This window comes from Telmatherina bonti (genome assembly GCF_933228915.1).
Source record: "Telmatherina bonti genome assembly, chromosome: 2".
In the NCBI taxonomy this organism is placed as follows: Eukaryota; Metazoa; Chordata; class Actinopteri; order Atheriniformes; family Telmatherinidae; genus Telmatherina; species Telmatherina bonti.
In genome coordinates, this window is record NC_136620.1 from 38,741,207 (window position 1) to 38,762,496 (window position 21,290).

General features: G+C 39.9%; 1 protein-coding gene across 2 annotated transcripts; it reads right to left on the reverse strand.

The window, feature by feature from the left end:
* Positions 1-4,509: 4,509 nt before the first annotated feature.
* On the reverse strand, positions 4,510-20,566 carry tspan33b (tetraspanin 33b). 2 transcript variants are annotated; one of them, XM_079251386.1, is made up of 8 exons: positions 20,374-20,566; positions 16,164-16,221; positions 15,483-15,610; positions 13,878-13,952; positions 9,565-9,660; positions 9,044-9,172; positions 6,239-6,400; positions 4,510-4,818 (listed from the first exon to the last, which is right to left on the reverse strand). In XM_079251386.1, exons 1-8 carry the CDS (start codon positions 20,467-20,469, stop codon positions 4,750-4,752), a joined length of 813 nt encoding a protein of 270 aa, XP_079107512.1. In that variant the 5' UTR covers positions 20,470-20,566; the 3' UTR covers positions 4,510-4,749. The 2 variants fall into 2 exon arrangements, with proteins under 2 accessions (XP_079107512.1, XP_079107511.1); XM_079251385.1 differs by having other exon boundaries at positions 4,510-6,400.
* Positions 20,567-21,290: the final 724 nt, after the last annotated feature.

A 21,290-nucleotide genomic window follows, 5' to 3' on the forward strand; every position in this document is an offset into this window, starting at 1 on the left:
AAAATTCTTTTAAAAAGGCATCTCCAAAATCATTAAAATATGGTGCCCTACATATATACTTGATGGTATATACCAGTTGTACATAGCTCTATAAATAACAGTACTTTTCCCATAGTTTGTTAGTACTCTTGGTAGTCTGAATCTGCCCTCTGTAGCATGTCTGGTTTCATAGTTGTGTTCTTCAAGACTAACACAAAGCTCTTGGTACAGCGTTCTTGGAAGTTTAGTGGTAATAATATTTCTGGTTAAATTTAGCAGTGAGGCTGTAAATCTCTCTTTTACATTTAACCAGGACAATACATTATGCATCCAGTTTACACTGGCTCTAAATGAGCACCGAAGTGCGCATCGAGCTGCTCTGTTTTGGACTATTTGCAAGGTTGTTATATTTGTTGCAGCAGTACAGGACCAAATCTCAGAACAATAATCTAACTGAGACAATACAAGCGTTTTTATAACATCTGCAATCATGTCATGGGGTAACAAATAATAACATCTTTTGATCATTGACAGACCTCTTCCCATTCTACACACTACTTTATTGATGTGTTTAGACCATGACAGTTTATTATCCACTTCAACTCCAAGCAGTTCTGATCTGCTTCATACATCCATCATGTGGTGAATGAGCCAATCACATCTTGATCCAGTAACCATCTGTGAAGCAAAATTTTACTGTTTTCTGTGTATTATTACTATATATCTTTGTGATTTTTTAAAAAAAAATTTAATTTAAATTAATAAATTTAAATACCTGAATTCAGAAATAAAATTGTTAAACGGGTTATTAGAAAAAATACTATTCTTGGATTGAAAAATCCCCAAGTGAAGAACTAAAGACGTAAATTTAATTAATTTAAATTTTTTTTAAAATTAAATTTTCATTTCATTTAATCTGGAGGGTAAAGTGACGTCACACGTGGTCTCTCCGTTTACCTGCCGGTCCGGCCGCGCGCTCACCTGAGTCACCGTCTCCTCTCTCCTTTTGCGGCCTTCCCTTCATATAAAACGCTCCAGTAAACTAGCAACAGGTGTTAGCACAGGAATGCGGGCTAAAGAAACCGACTGAACCAGTTTAACATTGATTTTGTGTTGGAGTGTGATGTCTGTCACTATAGACGATCTTTGCACGTACATGCGTAGCGTTAATGTCATAGATTCTATGATTTATGCACGTTCTTCACTGTGAAACGAAAAATAAGGTTCCTCTTCAGATTTTCAAGCAGGTTTCTTTAGGAACTAAAGAGTCTGGAGAGAGAGAAGAGTCAACAGCTTCATTTCCAAACTGGAGAAGCCTGTCAGAGCCAAGAGGCCGCAGTTTGCTCTACTTCTGCTGTAAGTAAACATAACCATTATAAATTAAATTCCACATGTTGTTCCATAAAGCTGAGTGTTTTCACACTCATATGCAGACAGGTGGGCATAGGGAGCAGTGCTCAACAACACACCTTACTGAAACCTTTCTGCTCCTTTAATGACATTTAAGCTGCTTTTTGGGATTTAGCTACATATGGAATAAGTGTGTTCAGTTACCTGCCATGTTGTTCCATATAGATGAGTAAATCCTGAATAAAATCCAGCAGAAATCAAGACTGGATTTGAGAAATCAGCAGACATGGAATTTCTATCCATTTAATTATGATAATATGGTTTTTCTATTAAAACTGGTGATTTCCATGATTAAAGATGTTATCTCTGTGATTGATCATCAGGATAGATAATGGCAATAATAATCATGCCCGGACACACCAAGACGAAGTAAATGGCTGTAACATTAAAGTAAATTACAGCAGCCTTCTGGGTTAGCTGTCAGTGTATTTAGCACCTACCATGATGTCTTCTTGTGTTTTTTCCACAGACCATATATGAAAGATGGACGGAGCCTTCAGCGGTAAAAAGTGAAGCCTATGCGGAAGTGTATAAAACTGCAGTTCCTCCTTCATCCACTAGGGGCTGCAAAACAGAGCAAATCCCCATAGACTCCCATGTTAAAAAGACCAACTTCACAGCAGGAATAAACATGATTACAGCAGAAATAAACATGTTTACAGCAGAAATAAACATGTTTACAGCAGGAATAAACATGTTTACAGCAGGAATAAACATGTTTACAGCAGAAATAAACATGTTTACAGCAGAAATAAACATGTTTACGGCCTCGTTAAAAATCCATTTTAGGTTTAATAGGTCAGGTTTACCTTCATGACAACTGTAGGGGGAGTGAATTTTTTCTAACTCACCCGTTTAAAAGTAATTTAATCCAAGTTCAGCATATTAGGGGCGTGTCCTTTTGATTGACAGGTACCCGATCTCTCGCTTCAAGTCATAAGAACACAAAAAAAGAAAAAAAAGTAAGAAGAACATAGAACAACTTTCTTTTAGCCGGTTAACAATGTTATTCAGCTTTAGCCCGCTTACCTCCGTTAGCTGGTTAGCTCCGGGTTAGCTTGGTTAGCTCTTAGCTACAGAAAGCTCGGTGTTCGGTTGATGTCAATCATCCACCATGACGCTCACAGCCCCCCCTCTCAGCTCCACCTCTTTGCCCATATTTGTATTTTCCTGGAGACGACACGCATGCCCCTGCCAAGATGGCGATGGTAGGAACCGCCCACCGAGCTTCAATTCAGCTCTTCAGAAACCTACGGGTGACGTCACGGAGGCCCCGCCCATCTTTTATATACAGCCTATGGTTTTTTCCTGTTCCCAGTGATTCTGGACATTAAATGTTAGGTTAGAAGATGTGATGGCAAGCTATCTCCACATACTAAAGAATGCTTTCAGAACTTCCTGGATTAGATCCAGATCCAGATCCAGATCACTCCTTAAATGTTCCATTTCTGAGATTTCCTGAAAATGTAACCAAAATCCATCCGTAACATTTAGAGTTATGTTGCAGACAGACAGACAGATGAAAACATGTATTTGGAAGTACAAACAGTTGTTTGAGGTGTTACTTGTGGAAACCCCTCCTCTACCTGTTAATAGGCAGGAATATGTACACAGGAGTACTCAGGACTTCCTTGAGCCAAATAAGATGTTTCTAATATATTCTAGTATTTCCTGTTTTTGTCTGATTTTTCTGGCTGTTTTTTAGTGTTTCTGTGTGTTAATTCTCTGCAGCACACTTGGAACCGTGTGTGTTAAAATGCGCTACCTGAATAAACTGGATTGTGTTTTCTGACTGTGGGGTTATGTTGGCTAAATTTTCAATCACATTCCAGAAAAGGAAGTTTACATTTCAGCAAATGGCTGCAGTGAAATATTGCTGTGTGCCGATGTGAGAAGCACCCAGTAAGTACAACAAAATACTTTGTGTTCATCCGTCTCCCTCAGACATAGAAACAAGTCAAATAGATTGTGGTTATTAATAACTTAGCCTGCTTTTGGGCATGCTAATATCCTTTTGGGTGTATCATATCAGTTATTCTGAAGCCTTTAGCTGCCGAAGATTCATTGCATTTTAATGATTCATATAGATTTAAATTGATGAACTGGAAGCTCATGTTGGTATGAAACCTGCAGGACAGCGTTCATTCACACTGAGTTTTCAGCTCCTTTCCTCTTTAAGTCTTTGTTGGAAACGGACTTCAGTGTCTAAGTTTTACACAAGCAGCGTTGTGTATAATGCAGGATATGAAGTCCGTAGCTTTCTAAGTGGGTGTAACTAGAAACATAATCACAGCTGTAAATGACTGAACTCATTATCAGTGAATCTGTTTCGCTCCTGAACAGAAGCTGAGAGTGTTTTTACTTGGAAAAGTGTCCTGACTTCATTATCTGGACGTAAACAAAGCAAAAGGTTCTTTTGTTAAGTTTACAAAGCTCAGATCAGGAAGCAACAGATTCCAGATTCTGTCAAAGTTACAAGAATAATCAGTTTTAATAGCAACTGATGCTAAAACATACATTTAAAAAAAGCTGCTTCCTGTAACCTGATCAGATGTGCTGCATGAGGCGCCTTAAAACCTAAATGTGTTTATTTTTTGTCCCAAAATAAAAATGTCCAGGCTTTTTCTTTTAGCATGTTGCTGCCCTGAAAAGAACAGCTGAGTTTTTCCACTCTGCAAGTCAAATGCACACGTAGGACCATCTGGTACATACTGGTTTATTCTATTCTATTCTATTCTATAGTCATTTAGCAGACACTTTGATCCAAAGCAATTTACATATGTATATATATACATAATCAGATAAGTTCCTGTGGTTTAAATGTGCTGTTTCACATTTGCTGTAATGATTTTAATCATTTTCTTTTGTTTAGTAGTTTTTGGTTGCATAAACCTAAATCTAAGCCTAATTTTTAAAGAGAGGTTCCATATTTCAGAGTTTTGACCTTTTAAAGCATATTCTGGTTTAATTTACACTAATTATGATTATTATATGGTTACAAAATCAACCAAAGCTTGCATATTCCTATTTCATACAGCTTTTAAATGTTATTCTTATTCTTCTAGCTTTCAAAAACTGCCTCTAATCAATAAAAATGTCTCAATAAATACAAACCATAAAGCTGTTTAAACTGGACTTTATTTAGAAAAAATGTTTAAAGAATAAACTTTCATGTCACTATCAATACAAATACCATGTTGAATTAAAACGGTAAAGAGCGTTGCAGCAGAAAGCCTGAAGGCAACAACTAGATTTATACTCCAACATCGATACAGCAGCAGTAAAAAAAGAAAGAAAAGTCCTTGCTCTAGCAGGAAGACGTGCTGTAAGTTCTTTTCTTCCCGGCGTCTCCTCCTGCTTTCAAAGCGCCGAGGTTATCTCATCCTGGATCTGAGAGATGAGCATCTGCGAAAGCACAATGCCTGCAATCTAGAGGACAGCAGCAGCCGTTTCAGATCACAGAAAAGACGTGTGGTAACTGCAGCCGCGTGGAGCATCTCAAAGTCCCTCAGAGGGAAGTTCTCATGCTCATTTAGCGCTGGTGGAAATGTGTTTAAATGATGTCGGATAGAATAAGTCACTTGAAATAATTATAATCCCATTTACAGGATTAGAGCACATCACAGAACGCACACGTTGGACTGCAAAGTTTAATAATGAACTATTTAATGTGGCTTGTCATGCAGACAAAGTCAGGAAGGGTTTACTGGGGGTGTGTGAGATGAAGAAGAAAACATGAGCGTTAAAGTGACCACACATCAAAGCCAGCTGAATACTAATTCTGCAGCTGAAGCTCCAAGAAGACCTCTAACATACATAGTATATGACTATGTTGCACAGCCCTGTGACGGACTGGCAACCTGTCCAGGTGTTTCCTGCCTCGGGATAGGCTCCAGCTTCTCCACAACCCTCCATGGGAACAAGCGGTTCAGAAAATAGATGGATGGAAATGATGCACCTTTTATGTTAGGATTGAAACACAACAAAGTAGTGTTGTAAAAAGTAGTAAAGAGCCTTCTGACAGGACTCGGATCACATGCCTTGTGCCACTGGGGACCCAATCAGGCGATGCTGCTGAGCGAGTTCAGGCTGAAGAGCCACTGCTATGTTGTGTGATTCTACCTCGGCCATTATGATAAGTGAGTGGAGTAATTGTTTCGATACAGCTCCTGACAAGTGCTAATAAGATTTCACGGTTAATCTCACATTCTGGCCTGAGATATTAAAAGTAAATCACTGCTGCAGGATTTTACGTGTGTTTTTCAGCCTTTCCTGGTGTGTAGAGGGATATAATCGATATTGTCTCCTTTTAAACATATAATGTTACATCATCAGCCACAGACTTGCGCTGAGGTTGCATGATAAGCTGCACTTTTAATCAGAGGCAGTGTAATGGAGGTATAATGTGTAGTTAGTCTCATCATTCCTTTATGCCTCGCTGTTGCTAGCTACGTATAACCCCTCAGTTTAAATCACATTTACTGATTTTTTTAGAGTTTTCTCTCCACAGGGAAATGGTCTACTTTCCGCTGAAGAACCCAAACATGAACGTGGAATTTTTGAAGAGAGAAAGGGCTCCATGCGGTCTGTACTTCAGGATCAGTGCAGACGTCTGATTGATGAAGACTTGCTGGTTGCATCCCAGTGCACCGTGCCAGTCCATCTTAAAGGCAGCAGGTCCAGTCAATATGTCGATCGCTCTGCTATTCTATCCAGCAAGCCACCTTTGATGCCTACATTGATGTGTGTGATCTTATTTAAGACAAAACTAGAGTCTATTTCGGCTCTGAATCGGCTGTTGGCTCGTTAGTGCACAATGTGCATTAATGATGTGAATGCGTGGGGTTACCTGAGGCAAGGCCAGACCCAGTGTGAGAGCTCCCACCAGCAACAGATGAGACTCGATCCACATCACGGCCTTATCTGCACAGCCTACTGGGTAGATTGACTTGTTTGCCTCCAAGTAGTTTTGGGTCTGAACCCCAAAACCACACATGGTGTTGATCACAACCTGCGTGAAAGGAGAGGCAGAGACACGTGAGTTTTAAAGATGACCTTGAATGCCACATAAAGATCTGTTCACTGGGGGGACTTTTACTCTGCTATTTTGACGCTGCTTCTATTTATTGTACATTAACAAACTATGATGCTTGTGATACTGAAAGGAGTGCTGAAAAAGGCTAATGAGTTGGAAGGAAGCAGGCAAACAGCAAGGGAGCATTTCAGCCTTGTGTGTGTGTGTGTGTGTGTGTGCGCGATGAAGACTGTTGAGCTCTGATGCAGCCGTGCAGACGCAGCATGAAGTTGCAGCCTGATACCAGCAGGTTGCAGCACTGCATCGGCTCTTCTGCCATTTAATTAATTGATTTTTCACCCATGTTGGAAAAGGTTGCTGTGATCTGTTTGCCATGTAGCATGATGCTTAATCAATATCTCTGTGATGGCTCTACATGAGCTCTTTAGTTTTTTCATCACCTGTGGCTTTTAAGTTGTGCTGCTGTGTCTGCAGAGGGATTAGATGCACGCTATGAAACTATTTACAAATGGATGTATTCATGAGTACTGCGTTTACTGCAGCCTTGGCTTTGCTCTCGACAACATTAAGTATCATAACTTGGTTAGAAATCCTCCAGCTGTGCTAAAATAGCGGCTAACATTAAATAACCTGCACGGTGTATCAGCAGTCAGTACGGCATATTCTTCATGTTTGCTTGAGCAGCTTCACCTGCATCAGCACAAACACAAGCACAGCTTTAACTCTGTGCTGATGATCTTCTGGCTTTTTTTTTTTTTTTTTAGATCTTATTGCCATGGTTGTTTCTCAGAGAGCTAAAAGAGTAACCAGGCTGTACAACAGAACCAGGATACACTGATATAAAGTGTTTACTGCCTTTACTTCATTGAATATATTACAAAAAAGAAATGAATCAACTGTTTTAAAAGTGATAAATTATGCAAATGTATACTTTATATATTTGCAGAACTCATTTATCAACGTTTTCCAATAACATTTATTCTAGTAAAGCTGATAAAGAACTTGCTGATTTGATAAATAAACTAGAAAAACACTCAGAGGGCACAAACCTCCACCAAAGCCTTCAAAAAGTTCCGGGATCCAAACGGTGATCCGGATCACCACCCAAATTAAATCAGTTCTTCCTTTTCACATTTCCAACAACTCCTTAAAACTTCATGAAAATCCATCCATAACTTTTGGTGTTATCTTGAACAAAAACAGATAAACGTCGGTAAAACATAATTTCCATGCTGGAGGTCATTATTCATGACCCAACGAAATCTCTGTATGCCAGGGACCAGGCTGACAACTAGTGCAGGACAGTTGTGTTGTATAGAGCCATTTCATAACACAAACCTCTGCTCTGCAGTAAAAATCACTGCATGAACTCATTAACACCTCTGAAGATCACTGCCGGCAGACTGGGTTCATCACCGTACATGCAAGTCAGAACTTCTCCATTACAGGACGGACGTGTCTCCAAAGAATTGATTATTCTTTTTTCTCTTTTACTGCTGCCAAAGAGGACCATCTGGTTTGTTATCAGCTCAAAAGCAAACATCTGTTATAGTATAGCTGGTCTGAAGATGGCTAACTTCCATTTCTGTGAGGACTTCATTAATGCCTTCACAAATATGCAATTGCGTTTATATTATATGTAAATGTTTTTTTTCTCCTTTTTTCCTGATGGATGACCTTACTTAATTTAGAAAGAGACTCTGAACCACGTTCTGCATGCACAACAGTTTGGCTCTGTAGCTGTCACGGTCCAGGTGCTCAGCTGACCCGCTTACAGTCTGGACTTTTTACCCATGATATATATTAAGAATAACCCTCCTGGCTTCTGGGCTTTCAAAACAACAGCAAACGCGCCCATTTCCATCATGACGAAAGGATGCTGCACAGTGAGACCCGTGCAGCTGGCGGGACTTTTAGTTGACTAGGATCGAATTCAATGATAATTTAAAAACTCTGTTTATAAACATATTTTATGCAGCATCTCCGGATATTCCAGGGATAAGAGCAGTAAAAGACCTCAGCTACTTATTCTCTAATGCTCTCTGTCATTCTATAGAGGAAACTAGTTGACTGTTATCAGGATAGTTCTGGGTGTGGACGTATGTCAACCTCCTGTCACTGTTATTTGTTGCTTCTCTTGTACACAGCTAAGTATGCAGACTGATCCTTCTCCTAGTATCCGCCCTGCTATGCGAGCTCTGATTGGTTGATTGTGTCTCTGATCATGGAGAATAATAGACCAGCATCAGACCTGTTTAAGTTGCTGAACAGATCCCAGATGCTGACATAAAACATGCTGCGGTTTGGAACCAGGATAATCTCTTTGTATCAATGACGGGGAAAAACATCTTATCTGCTTCCGTGAAAAAGCAAAGTGATTTCTTTTTATTTCATTCCGAGAGCCTTGATTAGTGTGTTTCATGTTGCCTGCAGATTGACAACTTGTAGATGCTTTATTGACGGCTGCATTTGATGCCTGTTGGAGATTCTCATCTAGTTACTTCACATCACTCAGAAAGCTCTTTATCTAGTGATTAGATGCCTCCACTTCCACATCACATTGTTTTAAGAACGGCTTGCTTTCAGCTCATCCACGCTGCTGCACAGACGGGAACGCACCTCTCCAGGAACAGGAGTGCAGCAGGAGTAAGGCACAGCACAGCGTTCGGAGCTGGGGTTCTCATGTGTACAGTTGAAGTAGAGGTTCCAGGACCAGTCTGTGTAGTTGTTCCAGCCGCAACACTTGAACTGAGCAAAGAAGAAGAGGAAAGACAGGACAGCACAAGTCTGGTTTTGGTTTTTCCTCTCCATCCTGCCAGTCTGGGCTTCGCTGTTGGGAAAGCCCAGGCTCACATTTGTGCCAGTAGGTGCAGATGGAAGAGGAATATCACATGAAGAGACCCACAGAGTTGCAGGAAGTTTATGTTTACGTGAAGCGCTCATGTGGAAAATGCTCACAAAGGGCAGAAATAAATAAACGTGAGGCATTCAGCTCTGTGTTCTCTGTCTCTAGTTCCTTTGTTTAGAGCTGAGATGCATCGAATAAGGCAGTAACTGTGATCAATCGCTTGACTTGTGTGATTTGGATAGCTGTGGACACAAACACAAGCACTCGATCAGGCTGAAATTGGCCAGAGCACCTCTTTCTGGATGTAATCCATCAGGTTCTGCAGATCCAGGTCATCCCTGTAGTGCACAATTGCCTTCTTCACAAACTTTCCTAAAGCGTCCCGCGTCTGCAAGAAGGGAAAAGGGGTCGTTTATGGACACGGCAAAAGTTTTACTTCCAACTTTGTTACAACTTCAGGTGTTAAAACATAAAATCTTAATGAAAATGGCCAGAAGTGAGTCAGCTGCAGATGTCTGTGCTCAGTGGCGTGGGGGTTACTGGTTCTGTTAATTACTCCTGGTGCATTAATGCTAAATTGTAAAGTGCCTTTATGTGTAATCTCATATTGGCTGATGCTGTAAAATCCCACCAGAACATAACTGGGACCAGTAAAATTCACCTTAACATTGTTTTCAAAGAATTGTCAACCAGGTGGTTTTCCTTTTGGGTTTAATCTACTTTGTTGTGTTTCAATCCTAACATAAAAGGTGCATCATTTCCATCCATCTATTTTCTGAACCGCTTGTTCCCATGGAGGGTTGTGGAGAAGCTGGAGCCTATCCCGAGGCAGGAAACACCTGGACAGGTTGCCAGTCCGTCACAGGGCTGTGCAACATAGTCATATACTATCAGAATGTATGTTAGAGGTCTTCTTGGAGCTTCAGCTGCAGGATTTCCTTTTAGTCTGAAGTAAAATTTCTTGCAGCATAAGTCTGCTCAGCATATGGATCATAAGAATAAATTATGCATGTTTGATGCGGACAAACACCATTTTATAAAAGCATCCTGTTGGTTGTATTTTAGGACTGAATGATATTGGTAAAAAAAAAAAAAAGGCATTGCCATTTTTTTCCTGACCCTTGCAACATGAAAAAATGCAGGATTTTTCAGCAGATGACTTGAATTTAACTTCTGCCATCTTGTTAACAGTCCGCCTGCACTGACCTTTCCGTGGATGTTTTTCTCAAGTTATTCTTGTTAGAATTTATTTCTTGGTTTTATCATGATGCATCCTGAGTAAATGTTTTGTTCTGTCACATTTCAGTCATGACTGTCTGCGTTGGAGAAGTTGTAAACGAAAATGGACGCGCTCCCCATCCATGTCTGCAGGCCGGGGGACGTAATGAGCTCATCTGCCTCTTACGGTGCTTGTGAGTGACTACTACACACACATACATTACGATGATGATGCACAGACAATATATTTTGCAGCTCTACTGTATGTTGAGACGGCATCAGAGCTGCAATAATGTCATGATTCCATTATAAGTAAACACATGCAGCATGTTTCATACAGAAAGCAGGTTTGATGTGAGGCAGATAATCGCTGAAACACGAACATTTGGTTGGATCATTTTATTGTTATCAGCTCCACGGGAGCTGAATAAACAAAACCTCAATGGCCTATAAATTACATTTATTTGAATGAATATTCTGTAATGAGCATTTAAACTCAGTACAAGCTTGAATTTCTATCCTGGTGTGTCACCTTTTTATTCTCAGCAGCGTTATTATCATTTTTATTTCCACTGTCACAGTTTTGATGAGGACGTTCGTCGTTAAGTTCCGTACAATAAAAAAGTGGAGCTGTAGTTTTACTCTCTTAGCTCAGATGTAATGAATGCTAATCAGGGCACTGTATGCTAATAAGCCGCCGAACTTTAAAATTTCATTAAGCTGGAAATGAACCTCTGTGAGCTGTTTGCTGAGGGCTTGTGAGCTATTCAAATTGCAGGCTGCACTGGAACAGGTTGTGTTGATAAATCCTGTTATCCTGGAGTACTTTAGCTAAATAGTGTGGGTATTTTTGCAGCTTTCCCTTCTGCGCCTCTCTGTGTGTCTGCGTTTCCTCGTGGCGTCGTTGGAGCCCACCGTCACACTGTGTCATTAGCAGCAAAGTCTCCTTTAAGGAAGCTGTTGAAATGGAACATTTTGTTCCACTTTGAAGTGCCGAGGCATTTGAATCATTTAGCGAGGAAGGATGCTTGGAGGGTGTTAAACTGCTCTGTTTAGCAGCAGGAAGTCCGAGCGCTGACAGAATGCACAGGGGAGAGGAGGGATATCACCAGGCATCAGGCCACCACACGCTGATGAAAGCACATGTTGCCTGTTGTGTTTTTATTCCCTCCTAATGTGATGCTACTGGAGAGATGTTTTCCCTGCCTGGTTAAGAAGGTGGCATTAAGATCCCCAAACCTTAAAATATAACATTAAGTCTATTATTGTCTTTTTTCAAAGAGTAATGCAACTAATTTGATCATGTGGAGCTTAAAATCCATTTAGCAATGTTTAAAGCTTCACACGATCAGTCACAATAAAAAGCAAACACGCAACTTTTATAGGTTTATCACAACTTTTCTTTATCTTTCTGGGCACTTGTTCCGCTTGTGGAATGTAAATTAGACGAGGTCTTCCTCACACAGAATCCCAATTTACTGTAGCTTGATTGTCTCCTTTGAAATGAAGCCACAAAAGGGATCTCAGCCTCATTATCACATCTGTCAGGACTGTGTTGTAAAAACCAAATGGATGTGAAGAACAACGACGTCTGCGAAGCAATAAGCCAGTGTAATCAACTATCAACATGCAAATGGGAAAATGTTTAGTTTCAAGAGTCTGCTTTGAAAAAAGAGAAAAGAACTTGATTGCTTTTGCTGCTTTATTCCTTTGTTTGATTTTCCTTTTTAGTCAAGTGACTGTGTCCCCAGATCGCCAGTTAATTGCTGACGGCATGGTTGTTCTACCAATTAAAAGACGTTTATCGGTTATTAAAGCTCTTAAAGGTTTTACTCCTAAATGTTTATGCAACTTGCTTTAAGTTTGTGAACTTCCAGAGAGACCTCAAGTTACCACGGCTGATCTCTTGTTTATTCCTAAAATGAGATTAAAAAAACATACAGAAGGGCGTTTTATTTTATTAACTTGTCATCCGAACCGCTTAGTCTGACGAAGGGTCGCGGGGGAGCTGGAGCCTATTCCAGCAGCGAGAGGCAGGTACACCTGGACGGCTCGCCAGTCCATCGCAGGGCGAACACAAAGAGACAAACATTCACACTCATATTCACAGCTAGGGGCAATTTAGAGTAACCAGTTCACCTAACATAACAAGCCCACGCATACACAGGGTGAACATGCAAACTCCACACAGAAAAGCCACTGTTTGAGCCTCCCCCCAGCCGAGGATCGAACTTGTGATCTTCTTGCTGTGAGGCCAAAGTGCTAACCGCTATTCCACCTTATTTTACTTTATTTTAAATGATTATTTTACTATTTTACCCTTTATTTAAACTTGCCGTGTTACTCTGATGAGTGTTAGGACAGAACTTTTAAAACATCATATATATATGTATGTGGGTGTGTTCATGTGTGTGCGTGTAAATATGTTGTGGTCTATATTTGTGGTCTGGGGGGCCTGATGGGTAAAGATGAGGCTTTTGCACATTAAATAGAAATCACTTTATGTTGCATTTCTTTCCATAAAAAAGTTCTCTCTACCATAACTTCCAGTCTAGAGTCTGCTACTTTTTTAACATGACTGGAATCCTGCGGCTTAAACATTGCGGCTAGTTTAGGGATTTTTACTTACTAACTAGTCATTTTGAGCTTCATGCAAACATCATCATCATACAAAACAAACAAACAAAGAAATAAAGCTGCTGCACGGTCGGTGAAGGTGCAGCTTACATTCTGGGGCTTTTATAGCCTGGAAATGATGGCAAATAAAGACTGATTATGATAAAACAAAATGACATTTAATTATTCTTTCATGTTATATTGCATCTTTTCATTCAGTCTGGAAAACACAACAAAGACGTGTTTTCATGGTTTATAGATCAACTAATGTTAATATATATATATATATATATATATATATATATGTATATATATATACACACACACACATATATATATATACATATATATATATTTATATACATATATATATATATATATATATATATATATATATACATATATATATATTTATATACATATATATATATATATATATATATATATATATATATATATATATATACATATATATATATTTATATACATATATATATATATATATATATATATATATAAGAAGACATATACCTTGTGGGATAAGACTAAACCTGTCAGAGTTTGGACGCCTGCCATATTAAGTTGTGTAGTTTACCCAGTTTTTACTTGCTTTGTACATTTGTAAAGACTGTACTAAATCAATGCAGCTAACAGCTGATGGTGGTGCTGTTGTTGTGAGGGAGAGCTGGAGAACAAATGTGACCTAAAAGCGGCCTCATATTACAGAATTACTCAGCCAGAACATAGAATGGTGTTTGAAGAGGCAGATACCTGATCGGAGTAAAAGAAGCCCAGAATTGCTATCGCCAGCTGGGTGAGGAAGACCAATGTCAGACTGAATGAGAACTAGAGAAAGAAAAAGACCAAAAATATAAAAATGACTAAATGACAGTAATTTTCACACTTATAAAAACTTGGCTTTGGATTCCGTGTAATTTTAACCACATGAACATGGCACAAAAAATGTGTGTTTGTGTGATTGTTTCTGTTAAACTGGTCTTCATACACTGTTGGAAAGCCTGATAAGTCGTCTTCACACCAAGGTATAACGTGTAGCGATGGCGCTTCTGTTAAATTGGCTACACAGATTAATGTGTAGGTAGTAACCCCCCAATCCCCCTCCCCAAATTAGCCAAAATCTCCTGCTATATACTATATGTGTTTTCATTCCTATGATTCAAGTGTTGCTAGGTGTGCACTTGATTGGCACAGCGGCAGTCTCATATCTCCAGAATCTGGGACACATCTCTGTCGTCCAGGATAACTCCGCCCTCCCTCCTAACAGATCCAGACCTCAACCCACCTGAACATTTATGGAGTTAGCTTGGCTATGCTGTTCGTAAAGGGAGGGACCAAAACTACCACACTGGTTTACCTTCTACAGCTCCTGGTTGAGCACTGGGATGTCATCCTACAGCAAACTATGACCAGGCTGATGACCAGCATGACAAGGAGCGTACTGAGCTCCCTGATTATGGTCAATAAATGTTGGTTTTTTTCATCTTCCAGTCCATCAAGCAGTTTAAGCAACCAACTAGACTATACTGTGGAGAATTTGGCACATTTTTGTGACATATTTACATGTGTTGCTCTCTCCACTTATAAGTTGTATCCATAGACTGTATAAAAGAGGGGCAGAGCCTCGGTGACGTCACCTGTAGGTTTCTGAAAAGCTGAATTGAAGCTCATTGGGTGGTTCCCACCATCACCATCTTGGCAGCATCACGTTTTTATGAAAATACAACACTGGGCAAAGAGTGACTAGTGCAGGGTGGATGACTGACATCTATCAACTCCAACCTGCCTGTAGCTAAGAGTTAATCAAGCTAACCTGGAGCTAACAGAAGCTAACTAGCTAACAAAGGTAATTGGACTACAGTTAAGTCATGCTGTTAACTGGCTAAAAACTGTGATTTAACACTACCTTCTTGCAGCCAGTCAATCAAAAGGACATAGAAATGGGTTACACACACAAACCCAGTTGTCATGAAGGTAAACCTGACCTATTAAACCTAAACAGTTTTTTTGTACCAGGCTGTAAACATGTTTATTTCTGCGGAGAAGTTGGTCTTTTTAACATGGGAGTCTTTGGGGATTTGCTTTGTTTTGGAGCCTCTAGTGGATGAAGTGGGAGTTGAGGCTCTTCGACGTAGGCTTCACTTTTAATTGCCGGAAGTTTGCTGCTGGTTTTATCTCGTAATAAGCCTGGCCGATCAGGCTTCCCAACAGCGTATAATACACGACCAAGTCTTGTTATTAAAGGAGAAATAGTTGACCAAACACAAAAATCATTACTTTTTGTAAGAAATTTGTTTCTATCAGAAACAAAACACCAGCATCAAGTATCAGAAATAATGTATGTTTTTGGACTATTACTGTTTTGAGGAGTTGGATGTTCTCTCTTAGGGCTCCAATACAGCCACAGAAAGTGATGAAGAACATGACCACCCCCACCACAATCAGGATGATCGCTGGGTCGATCAGGAATGTGTCGCGCACCGTGTCTGGCGGAAAACAGGAAAAGTTTGTTTAAATAGCTGCTGACCCAGCTGCTGTCCACCTGCACTTCCTGTTCCACTTTCCTACCCTCCTTTCTAATCTTTATTGAAATGAATTGAATCCCATGCACTGTTTTCTATTTTTGCCTTGTCTCTCCCTTCACAAGCTGCCCACATGATCTGAAACCATCAATTATCTGTCAGAGGATTATACCTGATTGGAGGCATGATCACTAGGATTAGCACAGGTTAATCCTTTCTGCTGTCCATCAACTTTATACCACAAATTAAATTTAAAAATAAAGACACCAGGTAGATTAAAGAATAAGCTTAAATCCAAAACACAAAACGTGACACAGAATGAATGTTTTCTCTGTGTATTTGCTAGTATTTTGTAACTAAAACAGGCTACCACCAGAGAAACAGTTTTATTTTTCACTTTGAACCCAAGGCTGGGCTAAATGCTTAAGTGAACTGATCAAACAACAGAAAAATAAAAAAAAAACATTCCAGCTGATCATACGGAGAGGTTTATAAGGAAGCATGTCTCTGTGCATACCTGTAGCTTTCTGGACTTTAGCGTACACCCCAATTGCAACAATCAACAAGGAGAAAACCTGCAAAAAGAGGAGACGTTCATTTTCATAGACATTGAGCCAAATAAAAGCTGGCAAACTGAGCCCACTAATTGCACTTATGGTTACTATGGCTGTTCTTCAGTCTGCTTGAAAATTTCAGCACCAGTTATATAAGTTTGCAATTAGTCAGGCAGAGCAAAACTGCAGAAAAAGCACACGATGTGCAGTTTGTCCGTGTTTTATATTAATAATGGTTGCCAGGGACATATTTACATTTTCCTCTCATGTTATTTTTTTCCAGACTTTCTGCAGGTCACATCAGGTTAGTGCTGATATGCCTTTTTAATGTTACCTCGCGGAGAGAAGGTGGAGGGTTTGAACCTCAGCTGTGGCCTTTCTGTGTGAAGTCTTGTGTGGGTTTTCTCTGGCTGGCTGCTCCAATTTCCTCCCACTGTCTGAAAACTTTCATGTTAGTGCAAGCGGGATTTTGAATTAGTCATAAATGTGTGTTAATGGTTGTATGTTCATACTTTGTAGCACTGTAACGGACAAGTTCACCGCTGTAGGGGTAGGAATATGCTCCAGCCACACCGTGAGGCTGAGCGTGATAAAGCGGACCACCAAGTCCAGACTTTTAATGGCTTGTTAAGAGACTTGTGGGAATCGTCACAACAAGCTGTTAGAAAATAATTCCATTTGACCCAAGTGGGTTGATGCAGGAGCACAGACAGATACCTGCAGGACACTGGACCAAGAGGTCCTGAGTTGGTGATCCCAGGTGTTTGGAAGGAAGGAAGACTTTTCTGTGTAATGCTGTGTAAGCACAACAATGCAACCATCTAACAGCATCATTTTATGAGTGCATGATAACCAAAGTGATTGCTATCAGCTGGGAAGAATGCAAAACATGCTGGTTTCTGCTTTAATCATGTAAATTAGAAGCTTGTAGATGCAGAGCTGCAAATGAATAAAATCAGATTTGGTCTACAGGAGCTTTTATGTTGGAAAATCCTGTTTTTTCCCCCCAGTTTTTGCCAGAATTGAGATCATTTTCATCAAGCTCGGCCTTGATTTGGGACTTGTGGTTGTTATTGGAAGCAGCTTTACCTCTTTGTTTTAAGTGTGTCACCATGTGTGTGTGCTGTATGTAATATGATTGCTGCAAGGATGTGCTGTAAGGCTGCAGAAGGTGCAAGATTCACCTCAACAATATGCTCACAGTTAAAAATACAAAGTGGGTGGAAAGCAGGTGCTGCTGGTTCTTGCTGTTGATAGCATTGTCAACACTAATTTCCTTCCCTTTTTGATTCTTTGTCTTGCCTTGAATAAGAAGCCGTATAACTGTGCTTTCATTTCCAGCCTCCACATCCACTGCTATTCTCCTGATTGCTAATTGTGTGTGCATGGAAGTGTGTGTCTTTGTGTATAAAGAAAGCTTTTGTTCCACCTTAATAATCATGGATTTGTTTATGTTTCTGTTTGAAAGGACTGCATCAGATTTCTGGAGGTCAGGAGGTAACGTGGTCCGAGGCATAATGAGCCGTGAAAGAAGTGTACGTTTTGTTTGACTGGCCTTCATCTACAATCCATATTGTATGAACTCTGGAGAAGTAAATTGTTTGCTTTGAAAAAGTAGGTTTTACTATTTTTGAATCAATAATCTACCTTGACAAGACAATAATTGGCCAAACATATGAAACAGGATGCACACAAGTGCTTCCAAGCTTTAGAAAACATTATTTATAAGGCTCTGTTGTAGAGGAGTATGTGCACATTGTATTTAATTTCCCAGTATCTTGTTCAGCTGCATGTGCTTATGAGTGCACGGGTGGCAGTGAGTATTTGTAAAAAGGAAAAATATCACAGAGTAGATGTGCTTTAGCTCTGTTTTCAGGCTTTTCAAAAGGATGAATCAGGCTTCTCCTTGCGGATTGTGTGCGGAGGTGAAAGCCAGCTGAACTGAGCCACGGTGACGTAGGGACAAAGGCCTGATGGATTAGGGTTGCAGTGTGCACTTCTGAGCCTATGTCTGATAAACAAAGTCAACATAGGCTGGGGTGTGTGCTTGCTAGTGCTGCAGTTATTGCTGATTGGCTCGAACACAGCCAGTGTGCAGTACAGCGTTTTGCTTTTTCTGTGTAGCATCAGATGAACTGGGATTTAATGTAGCAGCAGAAGCTTGCTCGCAACAGATGTGATGTGTATGTTCATGCAGTAGGAAAGTGATTGAATGACTGAGCCTGAAAGGAGTGTTTGGTTCTATGTGGCTCTGATGGATGGATGAGAGTATCTTCTCCACCTGTCTCCCATTCTTTAGCTGTCCAGTCCAAGCGTCGTCTCACCAGAAAAGTTCTGATTGATGGAAGTGTCATGATTAGAGGATGGATGCTCTCTAAACTGCTGTTTTCATGGACTGCATCCAGATGATGTAACGGGACCTGAACCTATCTATATTGTCATTATTCCACAAAACTAACCATGAATTTTCACTCCAATCTGAAATATAATTATTTATTATTCATGATTAGCAGCCTAGCTGAAAAGTGAACAATCATGACTTCAAGGTAAGCACAGAAATGAAATTGCTGTGAAAAACGTGGCACGACGAGCATCAAACTCGCTGTGTGTTGCATCTAAGTCTGCAGAGAACTGCATTGCACCATCACAAGTCACAGTGTTGGATGTGTAGAGATGAATGCAGTTACATCTGTAGTGAGACATAGACTGGGTTGTCATCAGAGGCCAAATGACCCGGCTACTGGTCACGTTCACCACCATGGTGCAGGGGCCGACAGGATTTACATGATTAAAATCTCATTTAAACAAATGCAAATGATGGATTTAAAGATGTAACTGGTAAACAGTCGGGACTTTTAATTTGACAGAAATAAGCAAGTTAAAGACCAAAGTGGCTCACAATATGCATTTAGTCATATTCGGATGTTTGTACCATCACAAAGGATCAATTACAGGTTAAAAAAGACAAAAAAAAAAAAAGAAAAAACGAAAAGCAAAACTTAAAACACAGAGAGGTAGGAAGTGTTCACCTCAAGAGGAAAATCATAAATGGTATGTTCATTCAGTAAAGTGGTAAATTTCTGTGTAAAACTTCCAACCCAGAATCGTTATAAGCATCAGATAAGCAGCATTAATGGGGGCAGAGTAATAATTTTACTTGTTGCTGCACTTCCATGCATATTTGTCTGCCTGCAACTCTGGTAGCATCATTATGGAAAGTAGGTGATCAAACGAAGCAATCGAGCAATGCAGTGGTGTGGAAAATGCTATTTTATTCTGCATTTGCCATTTTAATCTCAGAATTTCTTCAAATGTATCATTTTATTTTATTTAGAATACAAATTTATTTGCTAGATGTCTGGTTTCTTTCTCCTTATAAATGCAGCCATTCCGTTTTAGCTAATACCCAACTTAAGGTAATTTCACCATTTTTAACATTTTACATGGAATATTATCCCCATTGCCTTTTGGTTTTTCCCAATTTACATAGGAAGATACTCAGGAAAACTCATCATAAACCTTAAATTATTCGTATAATTTATTGTATTAAAAAAAAAAAAAAAAAAAAAAAAAGCATCTGATGAGCTTGTGATTCTTAGAAAAAAAAAATTAACTGAGCTATTTACATATTTTAAAGCATGTAAAAAAAAAAAAGTAATTCCTCTTCTCCCGTGTTTCACCAGCTCACTGACATTTGCAGTGACACCTCTTTGTGTAAAAGTGTTTTTTGAATTTATTGCACTGCTTTGCATAAAACAAAGCCCAAATTCCTGCTGGTGTTTTGTAGAAAAAAGCAGCTTGTTGTACATTCAGATACATGCTGGCAGGAGGCGTGCACAGCTTCCAGGTATTTAAGGTCTCATGATGAGTCATTGTTCAGCTGATTTGCTAAGACTGTACCTCTCTACATTCGCCACAGGCAATCCGAGTGGCCATGTATGAATGTAATAAAGTTAAAATAGGCAGCAGTAGAGAGTCTGTGCTATTTGCAGAGGAGTTCTGGTTGCTATATCGTCTCATTCATTATTTATTAGGTTTTTCTTTCAGACTTCCTTTTCTGTTTTGACAGCTACAGCTCTGATAGCTGCTGATTTGTTTGCTCAGAAATAGTAGGAAGATATGATCTCCAGAGACAGGAGAAAAGAAATCTTTCAAATGTTCAACTGTACTCACCCAAAATAAGAAGCTGAAGAAGAAGAGGAAATATCGGATCCAGGGGTTGACGAAGGAGAAAGTCTCGGCGCGGTTCATGTTCAGTTCTCTGTCCATTGCTGAGGTTTTTATTTCTCCCCTATCTGCAGTAGATATACAGTGACTTTTAACAACTTTAAATCAGCTCCCAGTTGCAGCCCGACCCCACACATACTCAACCGCCACGTGAATCTGTGACGAGAGGTGCAGCTTGCTGGCTGTAGAGTGGGGGGGCCAAGCTGTGACGTCGCCCTGCCATGCTGGCAGAACCCAGAACTGTCCATGTGGGCTGACAGGTCAGATTACACAAAAAATATCTCTGGCTGACTGCAGCTGAATGGCCGACGAGCTTTGGACCGCCGTCAACGTTCTGATACTTGCTGTAGATCATCTCTCTTAGTCCTCTTCTGTTACATCAAAGTTTTTACATCCTGCATATACACTGAACAGACATATAAACGCAACATTTATGTGTCTGCTCCCATTTCTCGTGAGCTGCACTCGAAGATCTAAAACTTTTTCAACATGCAGAAAAGAACATTTCCATCTAATAATATTCATGAATCTAAGACAATGAACACACGCAGCTGGGTTTTTGTAAAACCAAATATATCCTCCCCCATTCGGCCTGTAAAAATAAATGATTTAACAAGACCTTGTTTTTCAAAAACAAATCCATCCACATCTATCAGCATAACCACATTATTAAGCATATTCATCAGAATATCAACCCTTCAGGCGGCCGTAGCGCTCCTGATCCTATCCAATCAGAATAACCTTCTGTGTCACAACGTCACTTCCACTAAACATGTCTCTAACGGAATATGGTTAAGTGATGGAAAATAACTTTTATTAATGTTGTCCTTTGTCTTTGGTTGTTTGTGTGGAGCGGTACTGAC

Excerpts from the sequence above, each read along its gene's own strand:
- tspan33b (XM_079251385.1), bottom strand. The coding sequence starts at position 20,469 with ATGGACAGAGAACTGAACATGAACCGCGCCGAGACTTTCTCCTTCGTC. Across the intron at positions 13,953-15,482 it reads ACATCCAACTCCTCAAAACA|TTCTCATTCAGTCTGACATT; the intron begins GTAATAGTCCAA and ends TTCTTTCTCTAG. Across the intron at positions 6,401-9,043 it reads GCACTCCTGTTCCTGGAGAG|GTTGTGATCAACACCATGTG; the intron begins GTGCGTTCCCGT and ends CCTTTCACGCAG.